This window comes from Mobula hypostoma, chromosome 9, assembly GCF_963921235.1.
Source record: "Mobula hypostoma chromosome 9, sMobHyp1.1, whole genome shotgun sequence".
Taxonomy (NCBI): domain Eukaryota; kingdom Metazoa; phylum Chordata; class Chondrichthyes; order Myliobatiformes; family Myliobatidae; genus Mobula; species Mobula hypostoma.
In genome coordinates this window covers 36,649,869-36,663,672 of record NC_086105.1, presented here as the reverse complement: position 1 = coordinate 36,663,672, position 13,804 = coordinate 36,649,869, and the positions used below count along the sequence as shown (strand labels likewise).

The 13,804-nt window shown below is 42.8% G+C and overlaps 1 protein-coding gene across 5 annotated transcripts in view; it reads right to left on the bottom strand.

Annotated features, from left to right (window-relative positions):
- LOC134351640 (peroxisome proliferator-activated receptor alpha-like) overlaps window positions 1-13,804 on the bottom strand; it is a 73,342-nt gene that overhangs the window by 34,494 nt on the left and 25,044 nt on the right. For all 5 annotated transcript variants that reach the window (XM_063058066.1, XM_063058068.1, XM_063058067.1 and 2 more), the window contains one exon: window positions 7,897-8,057. In XM_063058066.1, the coding sequence (XP_062914136.1) occupies window positions 7,897-8,057 (161 nt within the window). The remainder of the gene's footprint in view (window positions 1-7,896; window positions 8,058-13,804) is intronic.

The following is a 13,804-nucleotide window of genomic DNA, read 5'->3' as shown; positions in this document are numbered from 1 at the left end:
CCACATCCAATCCTCCATCATAAAGTCAAATTGAGTTCCTTTTCCCAATCCTGTTTAATCTTAGATAAAGGACGCTTATCCCATTGTAATAATAAATTATAAATTCTTCCAATAGAACCCTTGATCGAAGGATTCATACTCATAATAGTAGATCAAACCTTGAAGTAGATAGGTTCTTCAAACCTTGAAGAAGGTACACTCAGTACCCACTTGATTAGGTACAGGAGGTGCCTAATAAAGTGACCACTGAGTATATGTTACCAGGTCCTGGGGACTTATCCATCATAATGCATTTCAAAGACCCAGTACTACTTCCTCTTCAATCTCAATATGTCCCAGCACTTTAGCATTCCCTATTCTGCTTTCACTATCCTACAAATCCAACACAAAGTACTCTTTTAATACCTCAGCTACTTGTTTGTACTCCAAGCACAAATTCCCCCTTTTATCTTTGAGTGGACATACTCCTTCCTCTTTTTCTTAATAAAATCTTACTTGTCAAGGACATTTCATGGCCTCCTTTAGTCTTCCTAATCAACTGCTTGAGCACTTTTCTGCTATTTTTATATTCCAGAAGGGCCCAGTCTGATTTTAGCTTTCTAAACCTTACATATGCTACTTTTTCCTTCCTAATTAAATTTAGGACCTCTTGTATCATCAAAGGTTCCCTTACCTTATCATCGCTGACCTTACTGAAACATGGCAATCCTGGTCTTCAACCAACTCCCACATGTCAGGTCCAGCAACCTTTGCTCCTAATCAACACCCCTTGATCCTGCCTTAGCGTGTTCTAATTTGTCTTCTCCCCATTTAATATCTTTCATAACATCTGATTTTATCCTAACCCACAATTAACTTAAAAACTTAATGAGCAGTGGTCATTGTTACCAAAATGTTCACCCCCCTATCAGGCCTGTCACTAAGCCAGACTCATTTCCCGAAGCCAGACCCAAAATGTTTTCTCCTCTACTTGGACTCTCCACATACTGCATCAAGGATCCCTCTTGGATGGTCTGAAGAAATCCTGTCCTATCTAAGCATTATTAATTATTATTAACACAATGTATTAAGGATGTTCCAATCAATACTGGGGAAGTTAAAGTCCCTCACTATGACACAGTTGTTTTCCCTATATCTTTCCATAATCTGTCTACACATCTGTTCCCCCAACTCTGTGGCTATTGCGGGGGGGGGGGGGTCCCTAAAGTATAATCATACCATCATAATTCTACCTTTCTTATTTCAAAGCTCTCCCAAAATGCCTCTGTGGTTGATCTCCCCTGTGTGTTCTCTTTGGGTACCTCTGTAACATTTTCCCTTATCAGTTGTGTAACCCCTCCACCATCTCTAAAACAACGAAACCCAAGAATGTTGAACTGCCATTCCCGTTGCTCAGCCACCAGGTCTCTGTAAAAGCAACAATATCAAAATTCCATGTACTGATCCAGGCTCTGGGTTCATCCTCCTAATTCATAATAGCCATAGTGTTGAAATGAACACATCTCAACCCTTCAATCCCAGTATGTTAATTAACTGTGTTCCCATTGCTGTGCTTCCTTTCAGTCTTACTTGGCATAACATGCTTCTTGCTTGCAACCCTACCACCTGTTGTCCTGTTTCTCTAGTTGCCATCTCCCTTCCACTCTAGTTTAAGCCCTCCCAACTAGCACAAGTAAACCTCCCAGAGAGGTTACTGGTTTCTCTCCAGTTCAGATACAAAACCTCTTGTTTGTACAGATACCTCCTGCCCTGGAAGAGAGTCCCATGATCCATAAATCTGAAGCCTTCCCTCCTACATCAGCTCCTTAGCCACTTGGTATACATTTCTCATCCCATTAGTACATAATACAGGTAGATATCCTGAGATTAAAACCTGTAAGTCTTATTTTATAACTTTATGCCTAGCTCTTTAAAATCCCTTTGCAGGACCTCATCCGTGCTCACCCTCCCCTCTCAGAATGACCCATACTCATTGCAAAAATAGTTTTGAAAAAGTGAAAAGACTAATTTGGCCATTCATAGGAACAAACGTATGCACTGTATGTATATTGGACATTTGAATTTGATATTATGAAAGTTCATTATTAGGTAGGGGTGCTATAAATTGGGCATTCACAGCCCAGAGATGGTTTGTATTCATTAATCTGATTTTCATATAGAGTAGTGCTGTTTACAAGATGAACTCAATATACGCACTTTTCCAAACTGAAACCTATGTTTGATCCTTAAAAGACTAAAACGACTCCATCTTAGATTGCCAGTTGGAACTGCTGTTTCTGCCCTGAGCATTATTGTTCCAGCAGCTCAGGTTCTGCTGTGATATTGTCATACATTTCCGCCACTGATTGGCAAGAAGCCTCTAAGGAAAATGCCTCTGAATGATATCCCAGGAAAGAACATGTCTCTTGTTTTGTTTGGAATTTAAAAGAGCACAGGTCAGAGGGTGAAATTTGGCCGGGGGGGGGCGGGGTGGGATCCTGCTTTTTTCGTAATGACCAGGAAACTGTGGATGTTGAAGCAATTTTAAAGCCAGTTGTAAATTTATTATTTTTTTTTTGGGATATGCTTTCTCCCAGGTGATTAACATGTAAACATGAATTTAGTTAGAAGCTCTCAGGCTCAACTATAAACAGCTAGCAGCACTCAATGAAGCTATAAACCACTCAGTTAACAGGGTGACTAACACACCTATGCAGGAAAATATGGGCTTTCAACATCTTATGACAAACAATTTTACTTCCCGTCGATCCAGTACTTCAGACAGCAAACATTAACCGCTAACTCATTTTAGTTAATTCTCATTCATGGTGCATAGCCAAGACAGCCTCACATACCTGAACCGGAGCACTACGCTGGGGATTTGGGGAAGTGCCGGGCCTTCCTTCTTCAGTGCTCCTTGGTGTTTGAACAGCAGTCGTCCACGTACTCCACGGATAAGACAAAGATTGCTTATATCATGGAATTGTTGCGGAGAAGTGCATTAGCATGGGCCACAGCTGTTTGGGGTAACGAACTGGATATCTGCTCTTCCTTCACCACCTTTATCATGGAAATGAGAAAGATCTTTGATCACCCTGTCCGTGGTAAAGACGCCGCCAAGGTTCTACTCACTCTCCGCCAGGGCTCACGTAGTGTTGCCGAATATTCCGTGGAGTTCCGGATGTTAGCGGCCGACTCGGTGTGGAACGATGAGGCACTCCAAGGGGTATTTCAGAATGGTCTCAGCAACATGGTGAAAGACGAGTTGGCAGCAAGAGCAACATCGACAGCCTGGATTCCTTGATCTCCCTAACCACCAGGTTGGCCAGTCACCTCTGAGAATGCCATAGAGAAGAACTGGTTGTCCACCACCTTTGGCCACTCCTCGGCACTCACTACCACCTCCTGCAGGAACAAGCCTCTCTCCTCCTTCTGCACTCCTAGTAGCTCCTAGCCCTTTCATTTCCACCGCCCCAGGAGAGGAACCCATGCAGCTGGGATGGAACTGCCTCTCTCCTGCTGAACGACTCCAGAGAATGAGAGCGGGTGAGTGCCTATATTGCGGTCAGTCCGGTCACTTCCTTGCCACCTGCCCCCTTCGGCCAAAAAGGAAAGGCTCACCAGTAGCAGGGAGGACCCTGGTGAGTCAGACAACATTCCCTTCCGTACCCCGACCCCGGATGCAGCTTCAAGCCACTTTGTGTTACACCCAACAGTCCCTGCCTCTGTTGGCACTAGTGGACTCCAGCGCAGAGGGAAACTTTTTGGATGAAAACTTAGCCTTCCAAGCTGGAGCCATTGAGTACCCCCCGGAAGTCCGGGCACCGGACTACTGGGCCGAGTCACACACTGCACAGAACCCCTGCCTCTCCTTCTCTCTGGAAACCATTGGGAACAGATACGATTCAATGTAGTTTCCTCTCCTCAAGCCCCTATACTTCTTGGTTACCCCTGGTTAAGCCATCATAACCCCCACATCGACTGGTCCACCGGGAAGAGAGTCAGCTGGAATTCGTTCTGCCATTCCACTCGTCTACAATCAGCCCTTTCCCCAGTGCAGGTCATCGCGACCTCGTCCGCCTCTGAACCCCTCCGACTTATCCAAGGTTCCAGTAGAGTATCATGATCTGGGAGAAGTGTTCAGCAAGCAACAGGCTCTTTCCCTGCCTCCACATTGCCCTTACAACTGCGCAATTGACCTTCTTCCCGGAGCCTCTCTACCCACCAATCAGCTGTACAACCTGTCCCGACCAGAAAGGGAAGCAATGGAGGCTTACCTAAATGACTCTCTTGCGGCTGGCATTATCCAACCCTCATCTTCCCCTGTAGGCACAGGTTTCTTTTTTGTGGGGAAGAAAGATGGCTCACTGCATCCCTGCATTGACTACCGTGGCCTGAACAGCATCACCATTAAGAATAAGTATCCCCTGCACCTCATTAACTCTGCTTTCGATCCCCTTCACGGAGCCACAATTTTCTCTAAGTTGGACCTGTGGAATGCCTATCACCTGGTTAGGATAAGGGAGGGAGATGAATGGAAAGCAGCTTTTAACACCCCTCCTCAGTCATTTCGAATATCTGGTCATGCCATTCGGTCTCACCAATGCCCCTGCCATCTTCCAAGCCCTGGTAAACGACATCTTTAGGGACCTTATTAACCATTTTGTTTTTGTTTATTTGGACGACATCCTAATCTTCTCCCGTAGTCTTCAGGAACACACCCACCATGTCTGTCAGATTCTTCAGAGGCTTTTGGAGAACAAACTATTCATTAAGGCGGACAAGTGCAAGTTCCATGCCCGTTCTGTCAGTTTCCTGGGGTACATCATTGAGAGCGGGCAAATGAAGACGGATCCCGAAAAGATCCAGGAGGTGGCGGAGTGGCCAAAACCCACGAGGCTTAAATAACCCCAGCGATTTCTGGGGTTTGCAAACTTCTACTGTCGCTTCATCAGGGACCACAGTTGGGTTGCAGCGCCCCTTACTCAACTCACCTCTCCTGTGACCCCTTTTCACTGGACCCCCGAAGCGGACTCAGCATTCTCAGAGCTGAAGAGGCATTTCACCTCCGCTCCCATCCTGGTCCAACCTGACCCCTCTCGTCAATTCATTATGGAAGTCGACACCTCCGACTCTGGGATGGGAGTGGTCCTCTCCCAACACTCCGCCACAGACCAAAAGCTCCATCCCTGCGCCTTCTTCTCTCGCCGTCTATCCCCTGCCAAATGGAACTACGATGTTGGGAACCGTGAGTTGCTGGCCGTCAAACTCACCTTGGAGGAATGGAGGCACTGGCTGGAGGAAGCTGAACATCCATTCATCGTCTGGACGGACCGTAAGAACCTAGCATACATCCAAACCGCAAAATACCTTAATTCTCGCCAAGCCCGTTGGGCATTATTTTTTGGCTATTTCAAATTCACCCTCACTGACCATCCTGGTTCCAAGAACGGGAAGCCAGATGCTCTCTCTGGTCAATACATCTCCGAGGAGGGCCTTCCCAACCCCGATACCATCCTTCCACCATCCTGTGCTGCGGCTGCCCTCACCTGGGAGATTGAATCCATAGTCAAAGAGGCCCAACGGACTCAACCTGACCCAGGCAATAGACCCCCCAGTCGCCTCTTCGTGCCTGACTCTGTTCGGTCTCAGGTTCTCCAGTGGGGGCAAATTTCTCGTTTCGCCTGCCATCCTGGAATCGATCGAACTCTGTCCCTTCTGAAGCAACATTTCTGGTGGCCCACCATTGATGGTGACATTCGCTCCTCCGTCTCTGCCTGTTCTGTGTGTGCCCGCGGAAAAGCCTCCCATTGACCACTTGCTGGGTTGCTTCATCCCCCTACCTGTCCAGAGCCACCCTTGGTCCCACATCGCTCTGGATTTCATTACTGGACTGCCCCCTTCACATGGTAACACTGCTGTACTCACCGTGGTGGACTGCTTCTCCAAGGCCGTGCACTTCACAGCTCTTCCCAAACTCTCTACAGCCCGTGAAACAGCCGACCTCCTTGTCCATCACATCTTCCGCCTTCATGGAATTCCCTCTGACATCGTTTCTGACCGGGGCCCCCAATTCATCTCTCAAATCTGGAGATCCTTCTGTCAAGCCCTTGGAGCCTCAGTAAGTCTGTCTTCTGGTTTCGATCCACAGACTAACGGTCAAACTGAATGAGCAAACCAGGATTTGGAAGCAGTACTGTGCTGCATATCCGCCAACAACCCGTCATCCTGGATGGAGTACGCCCACAACTCCCTAGTCAGCACCGCCACCGGAAAGTCTCGCTTCGAATACTCCCGCGGTTATCAAGTATTCTAAGTTTTACTTCAGCACCGAGGTTTACCTGTGTAACTCCATCTCTCCATACTAAGTTCTGTCTGCCATTTTCCCTTCTACGCTCCGTGTCAAGATTTCTGCCTGCCTCCTGCTTTCCTACACTCCCTCCTGTTTGCTGTTAAACGCTCACGCCCGTGTCTGCATCCTAACTCAATCTCCGTGCCTATGTCCTGCGCTTGGGTCCGCCTCGTTCGTTGCAACAAACTTAGGCTATGAGACCATAAGATTTAGGAGCAGAATTAGGCCATCTAGCCCATTGAGTCTGCACTGCCATTTCATCATGGCTCTTTTTCCCTCTCAGCTCCAATCTCTTGCTTTCCCCCAATATCCCTTCATTCCCTGACCAGTCAAAAATCTATCAACCTTTGCCTTAAATATACATAAAGACATGGCCTCCACAGCTGCCTGTGCCAAAGAATTCCAGATTCACCACTCTCTGGCTAAAGAAATACCTCCTCATCTCCATTTTAAAAGGATGCCCCTCTATTCTGAGGCTGTGTCCACTCTATCAAGGCCTTTCACCATTCGATAGGTTTCAATTAGGTCACCCCTCATTCTTCTGAATTCCAGCACCCAGAGCCATCAAACGTTCTTCATATGACAAGCCTTTCAATACTGGAATCATTTTTGTGAACCTCCTTTGAACCTTCTCCAGTTTTAGCACATTCTTTCTGAGATAAGGGGTCCAAAATGGTTTACTGTACTCCAAGTGAGGCCTTACCAGGGCTTTATAGAGTCTTAACATTACAAACTTGCTTTTATAGTCTAGTCCATCTGAAATGAATGCTAACATCACATTTGCCTTCCTCACCACAGATTCAACCTGCCATAGTATAATAAAAACCCGTTATAAGCACTCACCATTTGAAAGTCTATCGCAAATCATATATGTTAGAATTTGGGTGCCTAGATAAAGGAGAATGGTACCATAATGGCACTCAGAGTAGTGCAATATGCTTGCAACTCTTCATGTTATGGATGCATTGCCATGATATTGGATAGTAAATTGGATTGTGGTTCATCTCAAAAGGTGCCTCCTACTATTAGAATCAAAAAATCATTATGACCAAGGAAGGTAGGGATTAGGTAGAGTTATTGTCGACCAGATAGATGGGTGGGAAATTAATACAAGATGGTCATCAGTGGGGATGGTGTCTTGGGGAATAGCTCTGTATCTGATCTTGCAGAATGAAAAGTTAGGACTTCATGATTGGGGTTTGAGGTTTTGCAATTGCAAGCAAGGTGGGGTGTCTTCAGTTATGTATACTGAATGGCACTGCATCGAAAATAACAGTGTTACACCATCTAGACTAAACTAATAATCAAACTAATTATACAGAAATATGCAGACCTCAAAAATACATTCAGACATTTTCTGTAGGAACTGTCAAAATTGTTCAACTTTTATTTTCATAATAGATGATGTGTACAAAACAAATAATAAATGTTGCTGTCAGAATTGAGTACAAAGCAATTAAAACCTAGAGAGGCCATTGATGAAAATAAATTCTCACATCACTTTAACAAAATCAATAAAAAGCCTTACAGCTGTTCAATAAATAACACTGAGATAACACACAAACCTTACAACCCTCACAGGCATGGACACCATAATGAAAGCCAGAAGCCTTGTCTCCACACACTCGACATTCTATGCAGAGCCCAGAGGTGGAAGCTTCATCTTGGGTTAATGAAGTAACCAGTAAGGTTACTGATGATGGACTAGAAGCTGGAGAAAGAGAATCTGAGTGCAGATGGAGAAAAAAAGTAAACATTTAGATTTGTTGAAATAAATAACTTAGTTATTTTTACAATCCAACCAGTGGTGCTTGAAATTGAACAGAATGATAGTCCAGGAAATCAAAACCAAATTAAACTAATACAAAATACTATAATCCATATTGTGCTTTTTGATAGTTGACAATCATTCACAATGCATAGCTGAATCAAGTATAATCAGATTTAGAATTAGGTTTATTGTCACTGACGTAAGATGCAAAATTTGTTGTTTTGCAGCAGCAGTGCAGTGCAGGCATAGCTAACAGTTACAATAGAAAATAAATAAATATTGCTAAAGAAGAAGAGTGAGGTAGTGACCTTGAGTTCATGGAGCATTTAGAAATCTGGTGACGGAGGGGAAGAATAATGAGATACAATGAAAAAGACAGTAGTTTTCTTTTAGAAGTGATATTAATTTCCACCACATCATCCTCTCTTTTAAAGATTTTGCATTTTGCTATGCTCAAGGAATCTTAACATGATTCTGCAAAAAGTCCAGTTATAAACAGAAAACTTTTCAATATCACTCTCCAATTTTGTTGAGACTGTCAGCCTGTGTATGAAAAGATAAAAAAAACAGAAAACACTATTTCTCTGCATTATAAACTTTCAAATAAATAATAACGAAATGCCAGACATCCAGAGATAGGAGGATGTATATATACATCACTTTTTATGATTTCAGAAATTAACTAAGATCTTTGTAGTTAATTGAAATTTTGAAAAGGGTTGTATTTTTTAGAAATATGGCAGCCAATCTGTTCAAGCAAGCTTCTGCAGACAGCAAAATGAAAGTAAACAGAAAATCTCTTTTAATGACATTGGTTACATCAATATTGTTTAAAGCACCAATGAAAACTCCTCTGCTTGTCTTTGAATGCTTCCATGCAATCTTTTAATTTCACTTGACAAGGGCTCTTGGTGTGATATCGTATTTAACAAATAGCACCTCCAACAGTGTCCCCCTTCTCAAATACTGTACTTGAGAAGGGGGACACTGTTGGAGGTGTTATTTGTTAACTACAAGTACTGTATTTATGTACTTTTTATAAGAATTAATTAATGAAGACCTCAGAGGATGCAAACCCACAATCTTCCGAGGCAGAGATAAATACCATTAACAAACCACATCTGGTGGCAACAAAACACCAGTTCAGGTAAGGCAATTGCGATGTAGGTTTATAGTTCTATGGTCAGAACACATTTCAAAGGTGACTCCTTCTTGGCCACCAACAGGCAAAGGAAACTCTATAGTGAGTGAGAGCAAAAAAATTACTGTCACCACCAGAGCTTATGATTTGGATGAATCCAATCGTACAACATGTTTGTACTTAATATGGGAGAAGAGTGGGCATTGTTTCTATTGTTTAGTTTCAGGACATCTAAAAGAAACATAGAAACATAGAAACATAGAAAATAGGTGCAGGAGTAGGCCATTCGGCCCTTCGAGCCTGCACCGCCATTTATTATGATCATGGCTGATCCTCCAACTCAGAACCCCGCCCCAGCCTTCCCTCCATACCCCCTGACCCCCGTAGCCACAAGGGCCATATCTAACTCCCTCTTAAATATAGCCAATGAACTGGCCTCAACTGTTTCCTGTGGCAGAGAATTCCACAGATTCACCACTCTCTGTGTGAAGAAGTTTTTCCTAATCTCGGTCCTAAAAGGCTTCCCCTCTATCCTCAAACTGTGGCCCCTCGTTCTGGACTTCCCCAACATCGGGAACAATCTTCCTGCATCTAGCCTGTCCAATCCCTTTAGGATCTTATACGTTTCAATCAGATTCCCCCTCAATCTTCTAAATTCCAACGAGTACAAGCCCAGTTCATCCAGTCTTTCTTCATATGAAAGTCCTGCCATCCCAGGAATCAATCTGGTGAACCTTCTTTGTACTCCCTCTATGGCAAGGATGTCTTTCCTCAGATTAGGGGACCAAAACTGCACACAATACTCCAGGTGTGGTCTCACCAAGGCCTTGTACAACTGCAGTAGTACCTCCCTGCTCCTGTACTCGAATCCTCTCGCTATAAATGCCAGCATACCATTCGCCTTTTTCACCGCCTGCTGTACCTGCATGCCCACTTTCAATGACTGGTGTATAATGACACCCAGGTCTCGTTGCACCTCCCCTTTTCCTAATCGACCACCATTCAGATAATAATCTGTTTTCCTATTTTTGCCACCAAAGTGGATAACTTCACATTTATCCACATTAAATTGCATCTGCCATGAATTTGCCCACTCACCCAACCTATCCAAGTCACCCTGCATCCTCTTAGCATCCTCCTCACAGTTAACACTGCCACCCAGCTTCGTGTCATCCGCAAACTTGGAGATGCTGCATTTAATTCCCTCATCCAAGTCATTAATATATATTGTAAACAACTGGGGTTCCAGCACTGAGCCTTGCGGTACCCCACTAGTCACCGCCTGCCATTCTGAAAAGGTCCCGTTTATTCCCACTCTTTGCTTCCTGTCTGCTAACCAATTCTCCACCCACACCAATACCTTACCCCCAATACCGTGTGCTTTAAGTTTGCACACTAATCTCCTGTGTGGGACCTTGTCAAAAGAACAAGCTGTTTGACAGATCAAGAACCACCAAAATCAATAATCTTCATAGGGAACTACAAACAGAATTCTAAGACATGGAGTATGTATTTTAGTATAATAAAGGTTCTGCATTTTCTTGATTAATTCCCATTGTACAATCTTGCCAAACTTAATTAGATGATAAAGATTGCTCGTTCATGTTGAAAGATCCATAGAGAAGAAAGAGAAGCAAAGGCAGCCTTTCATTGGTAAGGAAGCATCACAAGTCCCAGTGCCAACAGGCACTCTTTCCTTGATAGATTTCAAATGTATAACAGAAAACAGAATTAAATATTCACATTAATTTACTATCACAATATTTACATGATCATTTATTTTCCTTCATCACAACCACAAAAGGCCAACTCTGTCTGAGAATATAACCTGCAATTCTATACTTTCCAGTTGGCAGAAAATATCCAGCATACAAAATTTTGTCCATTTCTATGGGTTCTGCTCATTTTAAAGTGTAATTTTCAGGAATCAATTCTCCCATAAATACCAATCAATTATATCTCTTTCTGCAAGATTGCTCTGTCATCCTAGGAATACCCTCACTACACACCAATCAAGTCCGCTGTATTCTTTATTAGTAAGGGGACCAAAAGTGTCTATACTGCTCCAAGTATAGTTTCACCTTTGCTCTATATAATTAATTATTCTTATTCTCTAACACCCATACAATAAAGGTTAATGTACCAAATGTGTTAACAATTGTCTGTAGTGCAGGCATTGAAACTTTCTATAGACACCAGATCTAACCAGTTCCCCTCAATTAACACTTTCCTCTGCCTGGCAGAAGTCAACCTGACTCTTTCTACTTTCTCCAAATCAAAGGTGTAGCCTTGCATTGGCCTCAGCTATGCCTGCATTTCTGTTGGCTACATGGAGATTCCATGTTCCCAACCTTTCCAGTACCACTCCCCAACTCTTTCTCCACTACGTTGACAAGTGAATTGTTGGTGTTTGCTGCACCTGTGTGGAACTTCATTAACTTCATCTCAAAAGGTAGACTATCCACTGACATCTACTACAAACCCACTGACTCCTACTGTTACCTAGATTAACTCCTCTCAACCTTTCACTTGCAAGGATGCCATTCCTTTTCTCAATTACTCCATTTCTGCTGCACCTGTTTTCAAGTTCAAGTTCATTGTCATTCAACCCTACACACATATACAGCTAAACGAAACATCATTCCCCCGGGGCCAAGGTGTTAAACAGTACACATGCTGTAGTCACATACAGCACATATGGGTACAATCCAGCACAAACAGTAACAAAATAATATGAGCACAAATCCCTGAGTGGCATGAGTTTCTAGATGAAGTCTTCCAGTCCACGACATCTGTGTTGTCTTTTTTTTCCAGAAAATGGAACTTCCTTACCCCCTCTGCCACTGTTATTGATGGCGCGCTCAAGCACTTCTCTATTTCCTGCAATTTTGTCCTTACACCATCTCCCCCTGACAGAACAGGGACTGAAATTCCCTGGTCCTCATCTATAACCCCATCAATTTATGCCTACAGCACATCATTCTTTACCACCTTGGCCTATTGCAACTTGATCCCAATAACAGCCAGATTTATCTATTCAGCTTTTCATACCGGCTATCTCCCTCTATCTTTCAGTCCAAATGTAGGTTCTTAACCTAAAACATCCTTCCGAGTCTGACCCAAAGGAGTTCCCGATCTTTTTTTATGCCATGGACCCCTACCATTAACCGAGGGATTGGTGGACCTCTACCATTAACAGGGGTTGTTGGACCCCAAGTTTGGAATCCCTGTTCTAGCATTTTGTTTGTTGTAACTTTCTGTTTCTTGAGCAAGAAAATCTCCAAGTCCTAATGCACACCAACATTTACCTCTCTATTTGAACAAAATCAATTCTACTTCATCCAGCCATTTAGCCAAGTGCATAATTACATACTTTCCTATTTTATATTCTATGTGCTACTATGGTGTCCAATCTGATCCAAAGCCTAAATACCTTCTTATATCTTTGTTGCATTTACCTGCTATTTTACCTTCTCTCTGTGCCTTCATTGCCAGCTAACATGAATATGATACCCATCTCTTTTATTTACATGTAGATATATAAATTATAAACATCTGAGGCTCAAACATTAACCACTGTGGTATTTCCCAAGTTACTCAGTAATCTATTTTCTGCTCATTCATCAGTCCTCAATCCATATTATTTCTTAAGTCCAAATTTCCAATGATTTATTATAAAATTAAACCCTTTATCATGCAGAAATTTATACTGCCACACCTACTTCACCATTGATATGTTTAGGATAACTCAAATATTTGATCACCACACCACTCTCATCAATCCTCTCTCTAGTATCCTATTAACATTGCATGCTTCAGAAAATCCAAAAAGACTTCAAGATTACATCTTCAAAAAAGCTGAATAAAATTTAAAACATAGTCTTTTTCTTAAACCATTTTGAATCTGGCTAACAATATGCTGTTAATAATAGACTCTCTCATTTTCCCTATTGCTGCCTTCTGGCTAACCAACCTGAAATTTTACCTTCTTTCACTTTTTCTTGAATTGCAGAACTGCTCTTTTACTTCCAATCCACAAAGACTACTCTAGAATCTAAAGGAATTGTGCCTAGACTTTGATTATTTAGCAAACATTATTTTTGCAATCAGCAGCAAACAGTACGTCAAAAATTCTTGTAGACCTGCTATGTGCCTGTCATGCTATTACATAACAACCAAAGGCGATCTGCAAGTAATTTCAAATTTTCATGTGATTCTGAAATCTCTAGCATAAGCATAAGCCACATGATTAATGGGGCTTCAAACAATCAAGCATTTAGTTTAAAGATCTGACCCTGTCTGGGCCATTGCCAGATACCACAGAGTGATAACCCCACCCTACTTAACAGTTTTCTTTCAAATTGTATTATGAGAACTTATAAAGAACCACCAATCATCCAAATTCTCTAACAATGGCCCACTCTTGTAAATCTGGATCATCTCCCAAACACCACCCCCACAAAGTATCATTTCTCTCTGAACCCTATCCTCAGGCCTTGATCCTTCTTATCCTGACATTCCTACCTTTCCACTGTTTATCCAAGTCTGGATCCTGTTTCTG